Raw genomic sequence first — 20,524 nt, 5'->3', positions numbered from 1 at the left:
GCCCCCCATATTCCAAAAAGTACAGTAACTAAAGATGACTTTTACATCTAGGATCTCTTTTTCTTCTGCATTTCTCATTTGGGTCTTAAGATCTTCTAACTCAGAGAAAGGACCAGACAACTGGTTCAACAACAAGCACAATGTTGATGTTTCCTGGCATTTCTCCTCCCAACCCCCTTCGGCCATCTCTAGAATAAAGTTACCAACAGTCCCATAACTCCAGGCAATGACACTAAGAAGGGTGTAGGAGATGGGGAAAAGAGACAAATGAAAATTAGTAATTATTACCTAGTCCCACTCCTCCAAACCACCCACAACAGAATGAGTGATCATTGTTCTCTATTTTATATGTACAAAAATGCACCCAGGCTTGAAACTGCCCAATTGATAACACTTCTAACTGCTAATGGGTGGCAATTTTACTCCAAAAAAAGACTTTTTTCCCCAAAATTAAACACAAAATAATAGTTTCATAGACGGGAAAAAATGCACATTAGAGAGGTTGTCTAAGGTTAGCCTCCTGGTCAAACAGGTGCCACCTTCTATAACATTGCTAATGTGACTTTTCATAATTTCTAAGTCTAGAAAGACATTCTTATGGTTTAATATTATAAAGGGGCATTTTCAAAATGGTTTTATTAGGTTCTTTTTATAAATGAAAGAAATTTGACAGTTTTTTTTCAAGATTTATCCATATTTTTCAACTAGAAATTCTAGCTCTTCAAAGGAGGACAACATTATTCAGTTGGCTAGAATAGGGACTGGCAACCTTTCAGAAATGGGGTGCCAAACTGCTGATTCCTGTTCTTCTGGAGTATCAGGAATGGGAGGAGGCAGTCACATACAGGGAGCATGAGAAGACTCCTAGCTCAAAAACACATCTTCCACACAAGCTACCAAAGAGTCATTTAAATCAACCTCCTTTTAAAATTCAACACCTCCCTGCCCCACCTACTCAGGGATGGGTGGTTTTTAATCACTGTATTTCAGTGTAAATTTTTTTAATCAGAGTTTTACCCTTTCTAAAATCTAGTAGAGATTTATTCAGTAGAGATAATCAGAATTTGGTTGTAGAAAGGAGAGATAATTTTGGAACTTGGAATACTTCTGGGAAATATAAGCTTGAGTGGTACAACTTAGCTAAGGGCTTTGGATAACTAGAGAGCAACATAAGGACACTGAGTATCTGAGAAATGGGCAAATACTTTGACCTTTACCTAAAGATTCATCATTGAATTCCTTTAAAAAATGGAGCTCCTTCAATGCATATGACATGTGAGTGGATAGATACACATAATCCTCACTCTCTCTCAACCCCATCCCACCCCCATTCAATCTGTTGCCAAGGCCTGTCAATGAACCATCTCTTGAATATACCTTGGGCACTGTGACCACTCTACTTTGGACAGGCTCTCATTACATCACATCTAGACTATTGCAATAGTCTGCTGGTTAGTCCCTCTGCCATGAGTCTCTCCCTACTCCAGATGAGCCTCCATTCAGCTGTCAGAGAGATCCTCCTAAAGCATGGGTTTGGGCATGTCATCACCATACTCAGTAAACTCCAGTGGTTCCCCGTCACCTCCAAGATCAAATGTAATCTCCTCTATTTGGCATTCAAAGTCCTTCACCCCAGTTATCCAGTGTTTCTGTACTTATACCCCTTACCCCATCACATGCTCTGTGATCTAATGACACTAACCTCCTTATTATTCCTCTATCAAGACATTTCATCTCCCAATTTTGTGAATTTCCATTGTCAATGGCTGCCCCCCCCATACCTGAAATGTTATTCTGCCTTTTTCTCCACCTCCTGGCTTCCTTCAAGTCCCAGCCAAAACCCCACCTTCTACAGCAAGTCTTTCCCAATCCCTCTTACTTCTAGAGTCCTTCCCCTGTTACTTCCAATTTAGTCTGTATATTGTTTGTTTGAAATAGTTCCTTGCATGTTGTCCCCCTCCCTGAGAGCAAAGACTGTCTTTTACCTTTCTTTGAATACCCAGCACGTAGCACAGTACTTGGAACATAGTAGGCATTTAGTAAATATTTATTAACTGATGACAAAAACTTAATGTACACAAAACTGTTCAGGACTACTATTACATTAAGCAGATTATTCCACATTTTTAAAATTCTTTTATGACCTGTGATGGTGAAGGGAAAAAATATAACTAACATTTACTAAAAAGCTATGAATAGAAAAACACTTTCCTAATTCCAGGGAATGGAAAATTGAATATTCTTGAACAAAAAACACCAACAAAAAAAAAACACAAGACAAAAATCACTTTAGTATATTCTTTGAAAATTACCCAAAGATGTTGTATATAGTGTTTTAAATGAATACAATCATGCAAAAACCAAATAATGAAAGTGTACCCACACATTTGGATGTAGGAAAGAATGGAAAGTTAAAGGGTTCATTAAAGGAAAGTTAATAGGTAAAGTATCACATTACTGAAAAGGAATCCCATAGTTTCAGATAACCAAGATTATGTCATCCTTAACTTGCAATGCTATCTGTGGTAAACTCCCCACCACCACCCCAAAAAAGGTTGTAATAAAGGATATATAAATACAAGAGATCTTGTTCATAAAAATTAACAAAGTGAAATTGACTAAATCAGAACAGCTGACAAACTTTTTTAAAAAACATTTCTGTTGCAGAGAAAAAAGAATATATAAATATATTGGTCAGGAGCTAGCCAACAATCTTCAAAGAATTACAAGACCACAATGAAAGCTCTACATCTGACTGCAACATTAAAAAGAAAATTGCATCCAAACACTATTTCATTGTGTATTTTAGTTTCCTTTGAGATTGGTTCTTTAACAAACTATTTAAAAAGTACTAAGCAACCTGGGTGGCTATTCCAATTTCCAAACTAGCATTAACATCACTACTGTGTTAATAATAGTTTAAAAAAAATTCCTAGGGACTTTTAAAGGATAATCTACCTAAAGCTTTAAATGGAGTAACTTTGGTGGAGATAAGTGGAAAATATGCAAAACCTAAGAATCTGAATATACAATATTAGAAAAAGAATTTTTTAAAGTTAGAGTTTAACTATGTTCACAAAATCTTTATGTCACACAAGATGAAAAACATAAGAAGTCCCAATTTTTTCTCAAGAGGGCCATTTTTTCCATTTCTCCCTTCCAACTACTCAAATTCTCTGAAAGAATTAGACAGGTTCCATTTGACCTTGAAATACCGCCAACCCATCTGCTTCCCGTCTCCGTGACTATCTACCTTGGCCTAACCAGAAGAAGGAGGTGGCAGGTAGAAATGATAGGTAGAGTTTTTTAAAGCAACTGTTTACCTATAACTAAGTAATGGGTCATATATAATATCTGATGTAAAAATATAGTGAATTAAGCTATGCCTCAACAAATTGCCCAAGGCAAAACTTTATTTTAAATTTGCAAGTGATCCAAACACACAAAGATGAGTTACTGACATTTTCCTTAGATTTTTGGTGAACATCTTAATTTCTATACAACTCTCTTCTTTCCACTCTTAACTTTAATGATTGAGGGTGTGAGAAGAAGTGTTGAAAAAAAGGTTTAGGTACTAGGATTCCAACTAACTTTACAATATTTGAAGATTAATTTTCCACTTTCTTCTTCCCCAAACACTTAAAAACAATTCTAGATTCTATAAGGTTCTCTGCTGTGCTATATAAACTAGACCGCAAACTTCATATATATAGTATACAACCAAATTTTCTACCAAGCTCCTACTGAGAACTACCCAAGTGCACATATGCACTTTGTTCAACTTCATCGTGTACAGACAATGGAAAGGTCACATAACCTAAACACTGTACTGATTCACTCTGTGCTTTCCTGACTAAAGTAGCCATGAGTACCAAAATCAATTTATCATATATGCAAAACACCACCGATGGGATAAACAAACTGCTTATCAGCCTGTAAGAATATCTCAGTTACTCAGAATCTTCATGTTTCCCCTCATAAAATAAATCTCCCTTCCCCCTTCTTTCCCTTCCAACTCTGCAAAAAAAAACAAACAAACAAACAAAAAAACAAAAAACGAAACAAACAAACAAAAAATTCCCTAGGAAGCTTTTCTAATAAATCCTACCTTAGGCCACTCCAACACCCCAGCAATCTTTATCACTTTATATACACAACAATCCTCATTTGACAGTCTACTTTGTGAAATTTAAAAGAAAGGGAAGAGATCCTCTAAACATCATTTATGTATTATTTCTATGGGAAAATGCACTGAGTTCCATCTTGGAACTAGAGTAATACACTTGCCCCTGAAACAAACACTGATTGTAAAAAGAGACTACCCTGTAAGGGGAAAAAAAGAGGTCCCTATAAAGATAAAAATTGCCTTATGAACTATCTCCTGAAAGTCTAAGATGTATACACACACACAAATATATATATATATATACATACGTGTGTATACATGTTTTCTAGACTTTTGCCAATAATGTATATGGGAGGGTTCCATTTTTCCCCGCATGTGCTCTGTTTTCCCCATTACAGAAATGAGAAGGAAATTGATTTTTTTAAACTCCTGTTTTAACATCGAGCTACCCACATTTTCTAAACAGGGTATTGAGGGTATAGTGCAAAGAGCACTGTACTAAGTCATAGAATCTGGATTCTGATCATCCTCATTCCACCACCTAGTAGCACTGTGATCTTGGGAGAGTCTTTTTAGCTACTCCGAGTCTCGGTTTCCTCATCTAGAATATGGGGATAATAGCAGTTGTCCTGCTTACCTGGAAGAGTTATTCTAAGGATCAGAGGAGATAATGCATGAAGTAGCTGTGTAAGCTAATTGCTGCACAAATGGAAGGTATTCGTCGTAGTAGTGTAGTGCTTTGGAGTCAATGCTGACTGACTGTGTGTGACTCATGGCTCTTACCCAGAGACACCAAATAGGAGCTGAAACTAAATACAGGTTTGTCAAATTAGTTTGTATACGCAGACTGATTAGTCAATTCAACATCAAACGACACCTGTGAAATCAATCTTATTTAATCTGCGATTCAAAGCCAAAGCTGAACGCTTTGAATCTCCATCCTTAATGAACTCAGAGTAGGAGTAAAGTTGTTCGAGTCGTATTTGGGTGGGGGAGAGGAGGGGAAGGTGAATGGTGGTGCTTAGGGTTCCCGAGGGTGCTTTTCCTCCCAGAGAAATGTCTGAACGCGGATTGCAATAAAATCAGTCACTGAAATGACTCTTTACGTTCAACACCGCAGCAGCTGTGCGTGAATCTGACCAGACTGTGACTCCAGAAGATCCAAGAATGGACAGTGTTCCCCAGTAACTTTCTAGTTGTGCGCAGAGTGGCCCGACACCCGCCGGCCCCATCCAGTCAATGCCCCAGCAGCCCAGCCCGCTCCCCATCCTCACCTAGCCAGTCTTGTGGCGCTCGATATGTCAGAACAGACATGAGAAAAACCCACCCAGTTTTCCCATGCGTCCAGATCCAAAGCTGTGGCTGCCTAGCAATGCCTCACTCATCAGGAGGACGCTACAGTAACGGCTCCACCCCCCACCCCATCCCCCTGTCTCAGTTCCTGAGAGGCCCTGGGCGGAGGGCACCCAGGTTCCGCAGACTTCGATTCTCTGCCCCCCTCAAGCCCCGCTCTAGGCTCCCGTCCCCGGTTGAGTAGAGCTCAGTCCAGAGCCCCGCACCAAGCCCTCAAGAAAGCCGGGCAGGCGGGACTGGATGAAGCAACTGGAGGGACTGGATCGATCCAGAGGCAGAGGGGTGGGTCAGAAGCCTGCCCCCAGGAGGGCGATCCGAGCCGAGGAGCCCAGCGTGCTCCTCACCCCGCGCTGGCCAGCGAGCTCCGAGCTGAGGAGAGCGGTGTGCCACCGTGAGAGGCACTGGGCAGAGTGGAAGGCGAGAGTCCCGAAATAGAGACAGGGCAAGGGAACAGGCAAGGAAGAAGGGAGGAGAGCAGAGAAGAGGGAAAGTGAGAAGTCTATGGAGAAAGAGCGGTTGGGAAGGGGGCAAGAGGAGAGGGACCCAGGCAGCGGGCTGGTGAGGAGCCGGCGCCGCACTCACCCCATCTTTGCAGGCTCCCCTGGCCGCCCACTCCGACGGGACTCTCTGGCATTCGCGTCTCGCAGAAGAGCTTCTCCAGCCGCTTCCCAACTTGGCACATGCGGCTCCTAGTCTGCGCCCCACTCAGTCCCGGCGCGGCTCCATTCGGCTGGGCTGTGGGGCCGCCGCCTGGCAAGGGCGGGGGCGGGGCGGCTGGGAGCTCCGACGGTGAGCCCTCCCTCCCCCCGCCTCCGCCTCCGCCTCCGCCTCCTCCCTCCTTTTGCCTCCTCCCTCTCTCCCTTACATAACCTTGAGTCCCCGGCGGCAGTGGCGGTGCGCATGGGCTCCCAGAGACTAAACGCCCAGAGCCCAGCTGGGGACCAGCCCGAGCACCATACCCCACATCCCGGGCAGCTGCCGAGTGCAGGGAGAAAGGAAGAAAGGAGAGAGGAGGAGTTCTCCCTGCCGGGCTAAACACTCGTCGCTCCTCCCCGCCGCACCCCAACCCGCCCCAGGTTTCATTCACAGCTGTATTCAGCGGAATGACTCTAGATCCACTCTAGGGCTATATACACCTGGATTACTGGCATCCCTCCCTCTGCCAACTAGTCTGGAATACCGAAACCCACAGAACTTCGGAGCTAGGAGGAACCTTAAATATCATCAGACCAGGGGTTCTTAACCTGAGGTCCACAAACCCCCAAGGGGTGCTTGGATAGAGTTCAGAGGGTCTGTGAACTTGGATGGGGAAAAAAATGTATCTTTATTTTCAACAATCTCTAAATGAAGTTTAACCTCTTCTTCAATTAGTCATGTAGGCAATTAAACAGTGTCCTGAGAAGAGGTCCTCGGCAACAAAAAAAAGGCTAAGAACACCTGATCTGGACCAATCCATTTTTTTTTAACAAAGGAAGAGAATGAGGCCCTCAAAAGGCATGTGAACACCAATTAAGTTAGTGGTGTAGGAAGTACTAGATACGTCCAAGGTTTCCTGATGCGCTGATGCTCCTTCTAGTGACCTTTCCACTACACCAACTTCAAGTATTTATTAAGCATCTTTATTAAGCCTTACGCTGCCCCCACATGGCATGGAAATAATCCTTGGTTCCTAAAGGCTATGTGCAAGATCTGTTACCTACTAAGAAGCTGGAAAGACTTCAGAGTACTGGTGGTAACGAACTGTACATCTGTTTTGAAAAGATCAGTCTAACTGTCTTTGTAAAAACTCATCATCAATAGGTGGACTACCAAGTCAAGAGCTTTCTTTCTTTCTTTCTTTTCTTTCTTTCTTTCCTCTTTTCTTTCTTTCTTTCTTCCTTCCTTTCTTTCTTCTTCCTTCCTTCCTTCCTTCCTTTCTTTCATTCTTGCTTCCATCTTTCTTTCCTTACTTGCTTCCTTGCTTTCTTTCTTGCTTGTGGCAGCGATTTATTAAACCATCTACCAAGGAATGGAGGGCATGGTCACTTACTGTAGTACCTGGCATGCACAGAGATGGAATCAAAGTACTCTTTTTTCTGGATCAAGATCTTCTAAATCCCTTTAGTCTGCTGTTTTCCCTTGTTGTTGTTGTTTGTCCTTCATTCTGGAAGAGGACCATGACATCAGGGAGGTGATGCCATGATATGCAAGTGAATTGGATGTATGTGAGGCAGGGCTGTGCAAAGTCACCAGCCTCACTTTCTCCTCCAGAGCCATCTGGGTCCAGTGGTCAGTTATAGATGGGAACAACTGGAGATGGCCTGGGATACAGTGGGAGACCTTGGCCTTTTTAAGCTAAGGTCTTTAACAGATCTCAGTTTGACTGAGGCAACACCCATTCAGTGATTAAGGCTAGGTAAGAAATGAGGCAGAGAATGGTCTCTTTACCTAGTTAAAATAAAAATCAATCTGGGAGGGAAAGACCCTCACGGTTACTCTGAGCCAATCAGGTTCCAAACAATGATCAAGTGAAGCTTCCCTTGGGACCTATTGTTGGTCAATCAACGAAAGCCAAAGTGATTTGGCTTTAAGGTGGGGTCCTTAAAAATAAATGGTTTCCACAATCAGAATTTACTTTCCTTTGGGCAAAGTAATGACAGGTAGTTCCCTATGTCGGAGAGAGTGAGAGAGAGAGACAGAGACAGGGACAGAGAGAGAAAGAAAGGAAGAGAGGGAGGGAGGGAGAGAGAGAGAGAGAGAGAGAGAGAGAGAGAGAGAGAGAGAGAGTGAGTTGTATTGTGTTATGTTGGCCTTGGGTCCCCAGTGGGACAGCTCCTATTTTGTACTCACAGAAGTTGTTTGTCTTTCTTTCTGGAAGAGGACCATGAAGGCAGGGAGGTGATACCATGACATGCAAGTGAATTGGATTTAAATGAGGAAAGGCTATGCAAAGTCACCAGACTCACTTTCTTCTCTGGAGACATCTGGGCCCAGTGGTGAAATGTAGATCAGGACAACTGAAAATGATTTTCCCCCAGCGTTTCTTTGAAACTACAGTTGTTCAGAAGGACACGTCTCAGAAAGGCATCCTAAAAATGTCAATGATGTGAAGATTTCAAAGCTTATTTAGGTTTCTTTTCTTCAGGGCTTACAGAGAATAACCAATCATTTCTCCATGTACCTCACCAGAAAAGGCACCAGGAGCAAAGTTCTAAGAGAACATGCTGGAGATGACCCAGGATGCACTGGGAGACCTGGGGCCCTTTAGGCCAAGGTCTTTGCAGGCACTCACTTAGTGAGTGCAACACCCATTCATTGAATAAGCCTGTTTACAAAGTAGCCAGGGCATGGCCCCTTTAATGACATTAGGATAAAAGAAAGACATCAGACTGGGTGGGAAACAGCAACAGTTACTATCCTGGGTCATCTGCAGTCATCCTGAGGAATATCAGGTCTCTGGATTCAGATGGCTCTGGAGGAGAAGTGAGGCTGGTGACCTGCACAGCCCTCCCTCACTCAAAACAAAGTCAAGTGCAAGTCATGTCATCATTTCTCTGGTCTTATTCGACAACGAAGGACAAACACAATCCTATGAGTAGGTGCATCTGACTGAATGCTAGCTGGGTAACTCACCTCCTCCTCTCCTGTCTGCCTCCCCCTCCCCTTCCTTCTCCTCTCCAAAGGCAGGTAAACTTGGATGGCCAAAAGATGCCCAGTGGACCTGGGTTTTACTGGTTCCTCTCCTCTCTCCAAAGAAAAATGACAGAGAGAAAGAAAGGGAAAGGAGAGGAAGAGGGAGGGAAGGAGAAAGAAAGAGAGGGAGAATATGCTTAGATGCTGGTCTGAGGTATCTGGAGATGCACATTAGATTGTTTGGCAGAGGAGAGCAAGCTGGAAAGGAGGTGTGGCTCCCTCCCATCCAGGCTCTGAAAAGTTTACATTATATAGGATTTAGACAAGGGCACTAGCACTTGAGTCACATGTGCACAGGACAAGAAGGCAATTTGAAACAAGATAGATTGAAATAGATATAAGTAACTGCAAATAAATTAAATGTAAATCAAACCTAAATAAAGTTGTGATGAAGCCAAAACACAAGTTTGGGGGAATTCATCCAAAGTCCTGAGTGTGGTAACACGTAATGAGAATGCTTTGGGTGAATCTAGGACCTAGGAGGACCCAAAATGTCTTATAGCCATCTCCAGCATTCCTAGAGTTACGGGGCTCAGGTGGCATTCTGAGTGTGAACAGCCTTCAATCACATAAGACTAGATTTAAATAGTATATTAACTTTTCCCAAATTATTTTTCCCACAGTCTCCAAACGTTTAAACATCATGAGCTGTATGTCCAATAGATATTTTAAACTCCATATGTCCAAAATGGAACTTACAATTATTCCCACTAAACCTTTCTTGCCTCCTACCTTCTCTGTTGCTGTAGAAGGCAAACATTCTCCCAGTTCCTCAAGCTTCAGATCTAGGAGTCATCCTGGATTCCTCACTATCTCTTACCCCCCATCCAAGTTATTGCAAAGTCTTGCCAGCTTCACCAGTTTCAACATCTCTCAAATATGCCCCCTTCTCTTCTCCAACAATGCCACCACTTTAGCGTCGGTCTTTATCACCTCATGCTTGAACTGTTATAATCACCTGCTGGTAACTCTGCCTGCCTCAAATATCTTCCCCACTCCAATCTGTCCTCCATTCAGTCACTAAAGTGATTTTTTTCTAAATTGCAGGTCCAATTATGTTACTCCCCTACTCAATAAACTCAGATAGCTATTTTTTGCCTCCAGGAACAAATACAAACTGCTATTTGGTATTCAAAATCCTTTATAACCTAGCTCCCTCTACTTTTGCAGTCTTCTTACATCTTACTTCTCAATGAGTTCTCTTTGATCCAGTGACTCTAGCCTCCTGGCTGTCCCAGGAACAAAATACTCCATCTCTTGGCTCCAAGCATTTTCTCTGGCTCTCTCCCATGCCTAGCACTCTTTGCATCCTCCACTCTGACTACTGACCTCCTTGGCTTCCTTTAAATCCAGACTAAAATTTCACCTTCTACAGGAAGCCTTTCCAACCATTCTTAATTTCAGCTCTAGTCATCCTGATGAATATCTGGCCACTGGACCCAGATGGCTCTGGAGGAGAAAGTGAGGACAGTGACTTGCACAGCCCTCCCTTACTCAAATCAAAGTCAGTTGTAAGTCATGTCATCATCTTGATGTCATGGTCCTCTTTGAGAACAAAGGACAAACACAACAACCTTCCCTCTATTAATTTTTATGTTCATCTTGTACATAATTTGTTTTGTATGTATTTGTTTGCATGTTGTCCTCTCCATTACATTGCAAGTTCCTTGAGGTCAGGGACTGTCTTTTGTCTCTTTTTGTATCCCCAGTGCTTAGCACATGGTAAGTACTCAATAAATCAATAAAATTTTGGTTGATAGTCCATACTTGATGTGACTAAATATTTTCTAAGCATTACCTAGTTGCTTCCTACACACACACACACACACACACACACACACACACACACACACACACACACACACACACCCTAAATTAAGCCACTACTTAATTAAGCTACTTCAGCAATAGCCCTAGGTGACATCATGGGATCAAGGGTGAATTTTAAGTCACAAAACAGAAAAACATGGACAGAATGGAAATAAAAAGAATTTTGTCCCTGGAGTCACAGGACCTGGATTTGAATCCCACTTACACTGCTTACCATTTGTGTAACCTTAAACAGATCATTTGCCCTTTCTTGTTCTCATTCTCCTTACTTATAAAATGAAGGAATTAGACTAGATAACTTCTAAGGTCCCCTTCCAATTCTAGATCCATGAACCTATGATCTTAAAATTAAAGGTAGGATGAGAAGAGGGAGAGGCTGACAGGTATCAGATACTGTAATAGTGGCTATCTTGAGTACTGAGCCTTCAGGGCCTTCCCTAAAGACAGCTAATTTGGGGATTGTTCAAGAACTATAGGAATGGACTTGAGGTTCTTATAAGGCATTTAGGAGACCATTAAGAATTAGTGCCACATGGACTTTGTTGAGACTCTTAGTGCAAGGCACTAGGGGAGACACTTGGAACTGACCTCATGGAGTGCTGAGCCTGCACCCTGGCCATTTCCAGGCAGCCAAGAGTACTAACTTACCCTTGAAGGACTTGGTGTTCTAGGATGACAGAGAATCCCTTGGTCTTTGTGATAACAGCAGGAGGAAATGACTAAGCCAGGAAGAGATACCCTTTCAACATATTGTAAGGGGGATGAACCCACCCTCTGGACCACTCTCTTCCTATCTGACAAGCACATCAGGAGTTTTTGAATCTCTCCCTGAACCTCCTTTGAAGGGTGAGATAAAGAGTTCCTCTCTCCAAGTAAATATGCCAGCATCTTCACATAGCAGCCAGAATATGTGCTGACCTAAGTGAGATTGAGACCGAATCTCAAAGCCCTAGCTGCCGCTTCTGTTTTATGTTTCTTTCTCTGAGCATAGGTGATCAAACAGCAATCATTAAATCGATATTTGCAGCCTTGGAAATAATCTCATGGGTTCAAAAGACCAAAACTCCTAGGTCCCTAGTTGGTGCCAGCTCTACTACAGGAAATACCCCCTATAGCTCTTATAATGCTTCTTCTCAGAAGAGAGGACTACCTCTGAAAGGAAAAAGAGCCCAAATCCTGGCCTGTTTACTAGGAGAGATAGTCTTTGCAGGGACATTACAAATACTGTAAACACGAAATGCCTACTTGGAAGTCAAACAATGCTTCATACTTTAATGTTTTAAGTATCAACTTTCTTGAAGAATATAATGCTGCTTGCAATGCAAGGACCTAAAAAATTCCCAGTGGACTCGAGGCAAAATGCCTTCCACATCCAGAGAAAGAACTATGGAATTGGATTGCAGAACGAAGCAGATCATTTTCTCTTGTGTTATGTTTTGTTTTGTTTTGTTTTATGGTTTCTCCTATTCATGTTAATTCTTCTATGCAACATGACTAAGGTGAAAATGTATTTAATGAGAATGTATGTGTTGAACCTATATAAGATTGCATGCTGTCTTAGGGAGGGAGGCAGGAGGGAGGAGGGAAGGAGGGGGGAAAACATCTAAGATATATGGAAGTGATTGTAGAAAACTGAAAACAAATAAAATAGTTATTTTAAAAAAAGAATATAATACTGCTTGTCTAAGTCTTTGTCAGTATGTACTTATGAGTCTTCTGTGTTAAGCATTTCTTTTGTGTAGAGGAAAAAAATAGTTGTCCCATATCTGATTTACAGTTTACACTGAGTCCTTTTTACTTCTCATTTTTTTGGGAAAGAACCTAGAGATGAACCAAATCTAAAGTGAAATGTTTTTCTTCAGGGCTCTAGGTTGGAGGTTATAAAGAGCCAAAGGGTGGGTGGGTGGGGGAACAGGCCTGATCCCTCTTTTGGGGGGGCCAGGCTCCCCAGAATTGAATTCAGTTTCTAAGGAACCAGAGCAAGGACCCCTTGAGAGGGAAAGTGAGAGTGTTCCAAATCCCCTGGACCCAGTGGTAATTTCACATAGTATTAAACATTTCTTCCCCAAATACTTGCTGGTTTCTATCCTTGATCTCAGTCTCCAAAGTGAACAGACCTCAAGATTTAACGTGCATAAATTCACATTTCAGTTTGATGACTGGATAAGTGGCATGGATTGATCAGAAAAGGTTTCCTAGAGAAAGTTTGTTTCGCACTATTTTATTTTTTTGTTTGTTTCTTTTTTTGTTTTGTTTTTTTAATTATTTTATTTGTTTTCAGTGTTCTACAATCACTTCTATATAACTTAGATTTTTCCCCCTCCCTCCTCCTCCTCTCCCCCCCATCCCTCCCTCACCTCCCTGAGACAGCATACGGTTTTATATAGGTTCTACAATACATTCCTATTTAAATACATTTTCACCTTAGTCATGTTGCATAGAAGAATTAAAATGAATGAGAGAAATCATAAAATAAACCAAAACTTAATACAAAATAAAATGATCTGCTACATTCTGCCATCCAATTCCATAGTTCTTTCTCTGAATGTGGAAGGCATTATGCCTTAAGAGACCATTGGGAATTTTTTAAGTCCTTGCATAGCAATGAAGTTCTAAGTCTACTAGAAAAAAATCCTTGCATACTGTGGTTGTTGCTGTGTATAAAGTTCTCCTGGTTCTGCTCCTTTCAGTCAACATCAGTTCATATAAGTCTTTTCAGGCTTCTCTGAAGTCTTCCTTATAGCATCATAGTATTCCACTGCATTCATATACCACAATTTATTCAGCCATTCCCCAATGGATGGGCATCCCCTTGATTTCCAGTTTTTGGCCACCACAAAGAGTGCTGCTATAAATATTTTTGTACATGTGGGACACTTTCTCATTTCTATGATCTCTTGGGGATACAGTACTAGAAGCATATTGCTGCATCAAAGGGTATGCACATTTTTGTAGCCCTTTGGGCAGCGTTCCAAATTGCTCTCCAGAGTGGTGGGATCAGCTCACAGCTCTACCAACAATGAATTAGTCTTCCAACTCTCCCACGTCTTCTCCAGCATTTATCATCTTCCTGTTTTGTCATGTTAGCCAATCTGATAGGTGTGATGTGGTACCTCAGAGTTGTTTTGATTTGCATCTCTCTAATCAATAGTGATTTAGAGCATTTTTTCATATGACTGTAGATAGCTTTAATTTCTTCCTCTGAAAACTGCGTGTTCATATCCTTTGACCATTTATCAATTGGGAATATGCACTAAGTTTTAAAGATATGGAGGGGCATGGGATTGCAGAGGGAGAAGGGCAACCCTTCTCACACAGAGTAGAAGAGTAAAGTGTGAAGGAAAATAGTGAATAAGAAATGGCAAGTTTGCTTGCTCAGTGAGAAATCTTACTTTAGGAGTCCTCAATATGAGTTCTCGCATGTCAGAAGATGAATAGGGATGGGATGAGTCCTGTAGATTTGTTGATTTTGTGGTTGGTTTTTTTGTTTTGTTTTGTTTTCAATACTTGATCCAGTAACAGGGAACCCTAGAGGAGTCTGAGGAGGATTGTCATGAGATGCAGTGATTGCCCACTATAATTCTTGCTACTGAATCTAGAACAGCCTGAAATGAAGGGAAAGCTTGAATAGAAGAAACTGGGTAGCCCAGTAGATAGAGCACTGGGTATGGAGTTAGGAAGAACTGGGGTTCGAATTTAACCTCAGATACTTTCTAGCTACATGACCTAGGCAAAACATTTAACCTCTGTTTCCTCATCTGTAAAATGGGGATGATAATACTACCTAACCCAATAAAGTTGTTCAGAATCAAATGAGATAATATTTGTAGAGTGCTTTGCACAATGCCAGACACAAAATAGTTGCTATATAAATGTTCATTCTCCTTTCCCCCCAGTAATATTCCACTCTATGAGTTCAAATCTGGCCTCAGACCCTTACTAGCTGTGTGATCCTGGACAAGTCACTTAATCCTGTTTGCCTCAGTTTCCTCATCTGCAAAATGAGCTAGAGAAGGAAATGGCAAACCACTCCAGTATCTTTGCCAAGAAAATCCCAGACAGGGTCACAAAGAGTCAGACAAAACTGAAACAACTGAACATTAACAATATTTCACTAATAAAATAACTCATATTTGCACAAGGGATTACACAGTGGGTATGAAGAGGAAAGGGTGAATCTGAAAGGTGAAGTAGATGTTTCTATAATATTTGGACATGGAAGAGCCCTCCTCTTTCTCCCCTTGCTGGTTTCCTTCCTCCCTTATATTATAGGTTTTTCTGGGAAATACTCCAGGAGCTCCAGGTCATTGCCAGTTTTTTTCATGTTACATTATCTCTTCATCACCCTTCCTGAACCATCAATGTTATCCAATATTTCTTTCATCATGTTTTTCCCCCTGCCAGAGGGAATGACAGAAAAATGGAGATTACCAAAAGTCCTTTATCTGTCTCCAGTTGTACTACAGGAGAAATAAGTGTCAACATTTCTTAGTATATGCTTCCCACTTTGGAGTAAAATGTAAACTTGTTGCAGATAAGGACGGCATCACTTCTGTGTTCGTATCCACAATGCTTTGCATAGTGTAGGCACTAAATAAATGCTTGTCTCATAGAAATGAGAAAATTTGTATGATCTACAGTGAAATGACAGGACTCAGAAGAGTAATGCAAAAGCAAGCATTACATTGTACAAGAAATGTTCTCCCTCGTCCATAGAAGATAGAGAACTGGCCTAGATTACTCCACATGAGACAATCAATGCTGCATTATATTCCAAACATATGAAAGAACAGTTTAGCTAATCCAACCAATTTGTAAATTGGGCTAGGTGGGCTTCTAAGATATATAGTCCCTTTATAAAGGAAAAGAGGGTTTGGTTGGGGTGAGGATAAAGCAATACCAACAAAGTGTTTCTTAAAATTAGCTGGCTAGGACTCCCAGCCTCTGAACTCTTCTCTTACCCTCCATGTAGCTTGCACACCAATTATCAGATTCATCTTCTTAAGATGTTTCTTTCTAATAAGATCTGACATTTCTATAACATTTTGTATACAGAGAACTGACCTCAAAGCCAGGAAGAACTACATTCAGCTTCTGTTTCTGATAAGTGCTGGCTGTGTAAGCCTGGGCAAGTCACTTCACCTAGAGGTTCTCTAAATTCTCTAAGACTTCTATAAGTTGTAGAAAAGGTACTAACCTGCATTGGTAGGAGTTTCCTCATGCAGGGTACGTCCCTGTGCCAGGAAAATCATGTGTTTAATACTTAAACTTATGTTTGTTCTTCACAACAATATAGGCATTATTATACCCATTTTACAGATAAGGAAACTGAAGTTTAGAAGCCTCAAATAACTTGGCATGATCACATAGTAAGTACTAGAAGCAGCATTTGAACCTGTGCCTCTTTTTAATCCAAGTCAAGTATTTTACCACCACTACACCACAACGACTCTACATATAACATCATCCCCACTCCCAAATCCTCCTATGATACTTCATTAATACTGAATCTTGAGTAGCCAGGGAGTACCTCCCCTCAACCTGGAAGCAGCTTCTACCATTAGATGTTAGATAAAGCTTCCTAGGGTCTTCCATAAATAATAGCATTTTATTTCCTTGCGTCCCCAAGATTGGAAAGAGGCCTCTATTCATGTTTGTCCTCTCCTCTTAAACTCAAAACTAAGCTTATACAAAATCATCATACATTTCTGATTAGAAACAAACACATGAAAACAATCATTATGCTTTATTTTCACTTTCTAATTGGATATAATAGGCACATAAAGGGCATTTTCCCTAGATAGGTACATATACTGACAATTTATTCCCAATAGTTTTGTACTTGCCCTAGAGTTACAGGTACTGTCCTAGCTTCCCATTTCCTAAAAGTTTAAGTGTGACTTCTAGATTTGATATGGATATAGCTTTGTTCTCTCTGGATCCCAATTCACTTTCCACCCTCATATTCTAAAACCCATCAGGTGCTTCTATCACCACTTGGTCAACCTCAGGCTCTAGGCAACCACCTCAGGCTTCCTCATAACACTTACAAATTGAGATTAAATTCATGCTCCTTAGCTTGGCATTCAAGGCCCTCCAAAGTCTGGCCCCCAAGCTACCTTTTCAACCTTATCTCTCACTGCTACCACAACATCAATTCTATGTGTCTTCTAGTAGTTCTGTTTGCTGTACCCACCTTCACACTGCTACTAATGCAGTTATTTTTATCTAAAATACCCTCCATGGGGCAGCAAGGTAGCACAATGGATAGAGCACTGACCCTGAAGTCAGGAGGAACTGAGTTCAAATTTGGCCCAGACCTTTACTAGCTGTCTAACCCTGGGCAATTACTTAACCTCAATTGCCTCCAAAAATGGAATAAAATTAAGTGCCCTCCACTATTTTTGTCCCAATCCTTCAAAATGCAGCCCATTTTACCTACACGATAGGTTTTTCTTACTACTTTAACAAAGAGCAATCATCAGCTTCTTTGAATTGTCATAGTATTTCTTATCTATTCCATTCATTCACTACTTCTGTAGAAACTCAGAATTCGAAGATACCTACCTCTATATGACCAAGCATTCTTTTTAGAGCATTCTGAAGAAAAGATTATCTATTCTTTACTTGAAAACATCAAGAGATGAGGGAACCCATCACATTTCTGGGCACTCTGTTCCACCTTAGGAAAACTTTCTAAATACCGTATGCTCTCTTAAAAAGGTATTATATAATTTTCATGTGTATCTTATCTCTCCAATTAAATAAATTCTAGAAGGTCAAAGACTCTTTTTTATTTCATTTGTGGAACATAGCAGAATGCTATACACATAACAGTACTTAACAAATATTTGTTAAAAGAGATAAAGGAAGTATTTTGTCTGGGTCTTAGAGTTTATTTAGAATTCAAGGAAAAAATGATGGAAGGAAATATTTCTGAAGGCTAAGTTGCACAAGGGGCAGCTATGATGCAGTGGAGAAAGCACCAGGTCTGGAGTCAGGAAGACCTGAGTTCAAATCCAGTCTCAGATTCTTTCTAGCTGTGTGATTCTGAGGAAGTCACTTAACCCCTCTTTGCCTTAGTTCTTCACGTGTAAAATGGTGACATGCTGAAGAAGAAAAGATTTTTCTTTGCCAAGAAAAATCCAACAAAAAAGTCTATGGGAAAATGTAGAGCTGGACACAACTGAATGACAACAAGTTACATAAAGCTGCATTCATTTCTTAGCTATAATATTGCCAAAATCACAGATATAAGTAGTCGGACCCTTCCACATGTAGTCTAGCACCCCATAAAGCTAAAGAATCTAGCGAGAGGACAGAAGGCAGGACTCTTACTACAATGCATAAAGAATCATGAGACAAGGTAGCATGCCAGCTCTGGAAAGGGAATAACAATATTTGTTATATATTTATACAAAGTCAGGATTTTGAGAAAGGATATTAATTTCATAAATATGGGTACTTGCTCTACTGATACAGAAGGCAATCCTTCGTTACCTTAATAGACAGTCTTTGAAAGGTGCCAAGGTAAAAAAAAAAAAAAAAGGCACCAACCCCCATGCTAGGTCGGCTTGCTTCAACATTTTAGTGATGAGTTTGTTCAAACATTTTGTGCAACACTATAAGAAAAAAACCCTTCCCAAAAAACTTTAAAAATTTAGCCCTTGGAAAAAGTAAAGCTTACTCTCATCACATATGGCGTAAGGAGGGAATAATATGCACACTCAATTTGGTATGAAAATCTATCTTACACTACAGGAAAGCAGGGGAAAAGGGGACAAGTGGGGTGAGGGGGATGATAGAAGGGGGGGCAAATGGGAGGAGGTAAATAGAAGTAAACACTTTTGGGGAGGGACAAGGTCAAAGAGGAGAATAAAATAAATGGGAGGCAAGATAGGATGGAGGGAAATATAGTTAGTCTTTCACAACATGACTTTTATGGAAGTCTTTTGCATAGCTACACATGTATAATATATTGAATTGCTTGCCTTCTCAGTGGGGATGGGTGGGGAGGGAGGAAGGGAGAGAAGTTGGAACTCAAAGTTTTAAAAATGAATGCTAAAAATTGTTTTTACATGCATCTGGTAAATAAGAAATACAGGTGATGGGGTATAGAAATCTATCTTGCCCTACAGGAAAATAGAGGAGATGGGGATAAGGGAAGGGAGGGGTGTGATAGAAGGGAGGACAGATTGGGAGATGGGGTAATCAGAATGCATGGTGTCTTGGAGTGGGGGCAGGGTAGAGATGGGGAGAAAATTTGGAACTCAAAATCTTGTGGAAATGAATATTGAAAACTAAAAATAAATAAATAAATTTTAAAAAATAGCCCTTGGAAGTTGAGCTAACGACGACATTCTGATATTTGCTATGTGCTAGTGTTGCAGTTCATAACTTTCATTATATTCAGGATGGTGCTGGTATATAATGTCCACCAGAGATGTAAGACATAGACTCTCCTTGAAATATGGGAGGCCACCCCTTGCAGATAAACTTATAAGCAGCCAGACCCATGAGTCAAGTTGTTGTGTTTTTCTGTGTGAGAAGCAGAAAGCTGCAGAGAATCTGATCATCAGACTAGCAGAACTGCTCTGAGTGACATTCCACACTAAGTCTGTGGTAGATTAGATAACTATACATAAGATATTCGATAATCATTTCCAAGCCTGAGAAACTGAGCTATAAAGAAATGGCTATGTGACAACACATTCTCTTCATTTTCATCATTTTTGTTGTTGTTTAGTCATCTTTCAATTGTGTCTGACTCTTTGTGACCCCATTTGGGATTTTCTTGAAAAAGATACTGAGGGGGTTTGCCACTCCTTCTCTAGCTCATTTTACAGACAAGGAAACTGAGGCAAATAGGGGTAAGCGATTTGCCCAGGATCATACAGCTACTGAGTGCCTGAGGTCATATTTGAACTCAAGTCTTCCTGATTCCAGGCTCAGAACTCTATCCACTGTGCCACCTGACTGCCTCTTTATCATCATTAACATCTCTCTGGATATTTGAGAGATTATCATCATTTACATCTCTCAAATATCCAGAGCATAGAGGGCAGAATATACTCCCTTTTTAAAAGGAGTTTATATCCACAAACTTGGCATCAGTCTATCTGAAAGCCTACCAAAAAAATAAAAGGATGCCCATGCACAAACCTATCCACATAACTCCCTAATTAGCAATACCAGTAGGTTTTCGTTATTTAATATGATTAAAGAGTTTCCATATTTCCAAAAGGTAAACCAATACAATATTTCCTTTTCAAGAGCAGAGTAAGGATTACTAAGGAGAAGCTTAGTGTCATTATTACCATGTTCAGATTTCTGGCATTGCTAAATTAGTATATTTTAAATTCTCTTCTAACCTTAAAAAATGCCAGTTCTCTCAATTACCCTGTAAAATAAGCATTATTAAAGTCATTTTCACAGATGAGGAAACTGAAGCCAAAAGAAAATTCATACAAAGAGTGCTAAAGGAACCAAAGTAAACATGTAAGCTAGGAAGGTAGATTCTCTAGCAACTGTGAGCCTGAGACC

At 40.8% G+C, this 20,524-nt stretch overlaps 1 protein-coding gene across 4 annotated transcripts in view; it reads right to left on the bottom strand.

Annotated features, from left to right (window-relative positions):
• HOMER2 (homer scaffold protein 2) overlaps positions 1–20,524 on the bottom strand; it is a 237,425-nt gene that overhangs the window by 146,321 nt on the left and 70,580 nt on the right. Inside the window, exon 1 of one of the 4 annotated variants that reach the window (XM_072619682.1) lies at positions 6,062–6,319. The exons of 2 other annotated variants lie outside the window; for them this stretch is intronic. In XM_072619682.1, coding sequence (XP_072475783.1) covers positions 6,062–6,066 — 5 coding nt within the window. In that variant the 5' untranslated portion in view covers positions 6,067–6,319. Of the gene's footprint in view, positions 1–6,061; positions 6,320–20,524 lie in introns of those variants that run through there. One more of the 4 variants, XM_072619681.1, reaches the window with a different exon arrangement.

The sequence above is a fragment of the Notamacropus eugenii genome, chromosome 1 (assembly GCF_028372415.1).
Source record: "Notamacropus eugenii isolate mMacEug1 chromosome 1, mMacEug1.pri_v2, whole genome shotgun sequence".
NCBI classification, from domain to species: domain Eukaryota; kingdom Metazoa; phylum Chordata; class Mammalia; order Diprotodontia; family Macropodidae; genus Notamacropus; species Notamacropus eugenii.
This window is presented reverse-complemented; position numbering and strand designations above follow the sequence as displayed.